Genomic DNA, 4,423 nt, shown 5'->3' with positions numbered 1-4,423 from the left:
TATAACTCTGTCAGTTATGACAACAAGGGTTCCAGTTGATCTGATTAATAGAACAACCAGCTTTATTGAAGAAGAAAGAAAAACCATGAAGATGACAGCCTACAGTCTAGATATCACAAAAATAGACAATTTAAACCAACCAATTGGGAAATTATAAAGCTATCTAATCACCAAAGTCTTTTTTTTTTTTGTTTTTCATTTATTTCCACTTTGTTTGATAACTTTATCAGAGAAGGGGAGGTATTTTCCATGACCTTTTCAGGTCGTCAAACCCAGACTGGGACACAGCCATATTATCTTTTAAAAGGCTGTTTCAAAATGGGGATACAAAGTGAGTCATTTCTCTGATGTGATCATTTGCAATGTTCAAGTAGAAAAATAAAAATGTCATAATAGTCTCATGATTTATTTTATTATTATTTTTTTTATATATGAGGCATGGTTGTGTGGTTAAGTAGTTCATTTTGCAACCACATGGTTTCAGGTTCAATCCCACTGTGTGGCACCTTGGGCAAGAGTTTTCTACTATAGCTGCAGTCTATAATATGTGTGTGTAGGTTTTTGTGTGTGTATGTATGCATGCATGTATGCATATATGTATGTATGTACGTTTGTGTCTGTATTTGACTCCCTATCACCAGCACTTGTCAACCAGTGTTGGTTTGTTTACATCCCTGTAACTTAGCAGTTTGGCAAAAATACCAATTGAATAAATCCCACGCTTTAAAAAATAAGTCCTGGGGTCAATTTGTTTGACTAAGCCGTCTCAAGGCTGTGCTCTAGCATGGTCTCAGGCCAGTGATTGAAATAAAAGGTAAAATAAAGGAAAAAAAAAAGTTTAGGAAACTGTTTAGGACAAAACATGATCTTTATTTTATGATCATGGGGAAACTTTTGACTAATTTGGTAGAATAAGTATTTAAAAAAAGCCCTTCGTCTGCAGCAGAAGAGGGTTAATGACATTCCCCTGCAGTAAAGGATTGGCCTGCAAGAACCCTGTGCTAGCGCCCTGTATAAAGCGCCCATGCTGGCACTGTGTAATAGTGTCTGTGCTGGGACTACATAGAAAGCACCCAGCACACTCTGCAAAAAGGTTGGGTGTTAGGAAGGGCATCCAGCTGCAGAGATCAAGCCAAATCAGACTGGAACTTGATGTAGTTCTTCAGCTTGCCAGCCTTGATCAAATCATCCAACCCATGCCAGCATGGAAAATGGATATTAATGGATGATGATGATGATGAAGAAGAAGTAGGAACAGACCTCAATCTACAAAGGTTAAAATTGAATATAAGTTCTGTGGCTCCACTAATCTATGTCGGCCTATAAAGTGGTCAATGTAACCAAAACTCCCCAATACAATTTCTTTCTTTTCAGAAATGGTAAAGTATTGTTTGAGGAGAGTTTTTGCTGTTATTTCTAACAGTTTGAGTAACCTCACAGACGTTGTCTCAATGGAAATGTTATTTAGTTACAGCCTTGACCATGCAACCTTATGAGTTAAGGCGCTCTAACAGTGACATTCACTTCTTGCATATCTATATCTATCTATATTTTACCTTTTTAAGATGCTAGGATATGATTTGAGAGGAATTTGGCTGCTTCTTCTTGGAGGTTGAGAGACTGTATAAAGGGTCCTTCATTAGTTTAATTATTGTCGCCTGGACTCTTAGCAATATATTGCTTTGAAAAAAACACAAGAGAATATGCTACTTTTAACATGGATTGGCAGACTTGTTAGAGCGTCGGTTAAAACGCCTTGCCATAGTTACGACCCTTTACGTGCAGAGTTCGAATTCTGCCAAGGTCGATTTTACCTTCCACCCGTCAGGGGTCTAACGAAATAAAATACTAGCCAAGTACTGGAGTCAATTTAATCGACAATAAATAACTGTCCTGCAAATTTATTGGTGAGCGTGTATGCAAATTTGATTTAATTAAAGTATCTGACGCTGCGTAGAATCGAAAAATAAAAAAGAAAAAGAGAAAAGAAATGAAACTAGAACGAACGGAACGGAAGGTAGTTAAAAAAAAAAAAACCAAAAAGTACCTCAGTTGGGTAATTAAGACTATGAAATTATTTCCCCAATTAATATTTTTTTTATAATTGAGAGAAGGTTTTTAATAAGAAGAATCTAGGGAAGGCGGAAGCGGAAGTAAGTGAGTCAATTACATTTGTCAGGAAAATGGCTGCCTGTGTAAGTGGCGCAGTGGCTTCTTCCCTGTCTTATGAGCAAATAATTTCTGGTGACCAGGTTAGTCAACTATTTACAAACATCTAACCATTACACGACACTTCGTTTCAGCATTGGTCAACATAACGATACCTCTACACCCTTCTAATATATCCCAAACCGTTGTTTTTTATCTATATTTTCTCTGAACTTTATCGTCTCAATGATTCTTCAGTGAGAAACTAATTTTTTCCTTGGGGTACATTCTTATCAAATGTAATTTTCCTCCGTATATTTTCAGAACCCCAGAAAAATAATTTAAAATTCCAATGTTGCTTTATTTAACCTTTTAATTCTTTTAATTTTCCACACTAATTCTATTATTGTTATTGTCAGATTCCATCCGTTTCATATATTGTCTTTATATATATATGTATATATATTGTGTTTATTTTATTTAAAAACAATATTTTCAATTATTATTAACTGTTTAGACTTATTGTATAATTTACTTGTGTGTCTGTATCTTGTGTGTAGTTGATATAATTCATCTATTACCACTTAATGTTTTCTCCGTCCACTCGGTTGCGTTTACCTTGGAATTGTTCGTCTGCTACTATTTTTGGCATCGCGATTTATTAGTCATCTTTCTTGGAATGAGGAGACTATTACACCACTTTAAAGAATTTTTTCATATTCGTTTTTTTTTTTTTTGTTTGTTTGCTCGCGGAAATATTTTTTTAATATTTATAAATTGCTTATAAATATTAGGCTATTTCTTGAGTTTTTCACTCTTTGCGACGGTAAAGTATAGATATTTTTTTAAATTGTTTTAAATAAAACCGATATAACTTGGCGAGAATAATTTTACGATTTTTATATATTCGAAACATAAAGAATAGTAAAATAATGATAAAAAAGAAAAATAATTAACTGCTACGTCATTTTTAATCCTCGATATTTTTTTTCTAGTAATTAATCCAAACCACCAATTAAATGACGATTGTTACTTACTAAAGCGTTAGTCACATTGAAATTATTTTATTTAATTATTCCTTGACCTATTTGCTGACCATTAGTCACCTGCCCATTCTGTTTATGAACGCAACTTTCCAACACTTATTTCTTCAACCAAAAGACTATCAACCCCACTTTCTCCTTCGCGAAGCAGGTGGTATTGCTTAAGCTTTTTAATGTTTTGTTATACGAATAAGTGTCCTATCTCGTTCATTTTTTAAAAACCTATCTTTATGCAAACTTACGAAAGATACATTCAATAAATATATACTTTCGTCTTGTTTGCAATAACTGTAGTTTAAACGTTATTCTGTAGTTATGGGTTCAATCTCATTGCACGGTACCTGAGACTATTCTTGTGAGTGAAATATGCTTGTAGGAAACTAGGAAAACCTATCAGAGGGACAGTTCTTGCTTTTGAGTTGTTATTTCCTCCAAGTAAACCCGGATTGATCAAATTTCAGACAAGATAATCCGGTTATGACCATCCCATTTTTCTTTATTATTTATGAGCATGTTAATTGTGTCCTTCGGATTTTTAAAAGACGGTCGACTATGATTTGACGGAAATTTGACTGCTGTTTCCAGCATGACGAGCGTCTACATAGAGGCTCTTTTGGTGGTTCACATTCTTGATTCATTACCTGGCTTAATGCCACTACATGGTCCCCCACCCTCCTTGTGTGCTTTTAGCAGAGTTCATTTTGTTGTAAGCGTTTATGCTCGGGTTTCTGGTCTCAAGAGTTGTTTCTTTGGTCACAGAAACTTTGAAAAAAAATTCATGGGAGCTGTCCTTTGTCCGTTATGTCATTAACAAAGGATAAAAAAACATAAAGCTATCCTTCATTGAGCAGACATAATTAAAGGCACTTTATCCATGAATATCATATCATTTTAGTTCTTGCATTATCTAATGTGTCCTTTCCTCATTTAAGATGATAGGGGTGAGATTTGGTTACTATTTCTACACTTGAGAATGGTTGTTGTAGGTACAGTAACAAAAGAACGTTCTGTTCTAATTCTTATCAGCTGGAGCGCTTAAAGTTAGTTATTATCTATGCTCAGATAGGCTGAGCATTAAAACCTAAAGTATTTATAAATGATATCTTTTGTTGGTTTTTATTATACTTTTTTTTTTTTTCTTAAGTGAAGGCATATCTGTGTGATTAAGAAGTTTGCTTCCCAGTTGCATGGCTTTGAGTTCAGTGCTACTGCATGACACCTTGGCTAAATGT

At 34.5% G+C, this 4,423-nt stretch overlaps 1 protein-coding gene across 1 annotated transcript in view; it reads left to right on the top strand.

Annotated features, from left to right (window-relative positions):
• The first annotated feature begins 2,143 nt into the window (after positions 1-2,143).
• The window catches only part of LOC106873392 (uncharacterized), a 9,919-nt gene continuing 7,639 nt past the window's right edge, over positions 2,144-4,423 (top strand). The window contains exon 1 of the mRNA XM_014920738.2: positions 2,144-2,252. Coding sequence (XP_014776224.1) covers positions 2,184-2,252 — 69 coding nt within the window. The 5' untranslated portion in view covers positions 2,144-2,183. The remainder of the gene's footprint in view (positions 2,253-4,423) is intronic.

The sequence above is a fragment of the Octopus bimaculoides genome, chromosome 14 (genome assembly GCF_001194135.2).
Source record: "Octopus bimaculoides isolate UCB-OBI-ISO-001 chromosome 14, ASM119413v2, whole genome shotgun sequence".
Lineage (NCBI taxonomy): Eukaryota > Metazoa > Mollusca > Cephalopoda > Octopoda > Octopodidae > Octopus > Octopus bimaculoides.
Note: the sequence above shows the minus strand (reverse complement) of the source record. Positions and strands in the feature narration are given on the sequence as shown.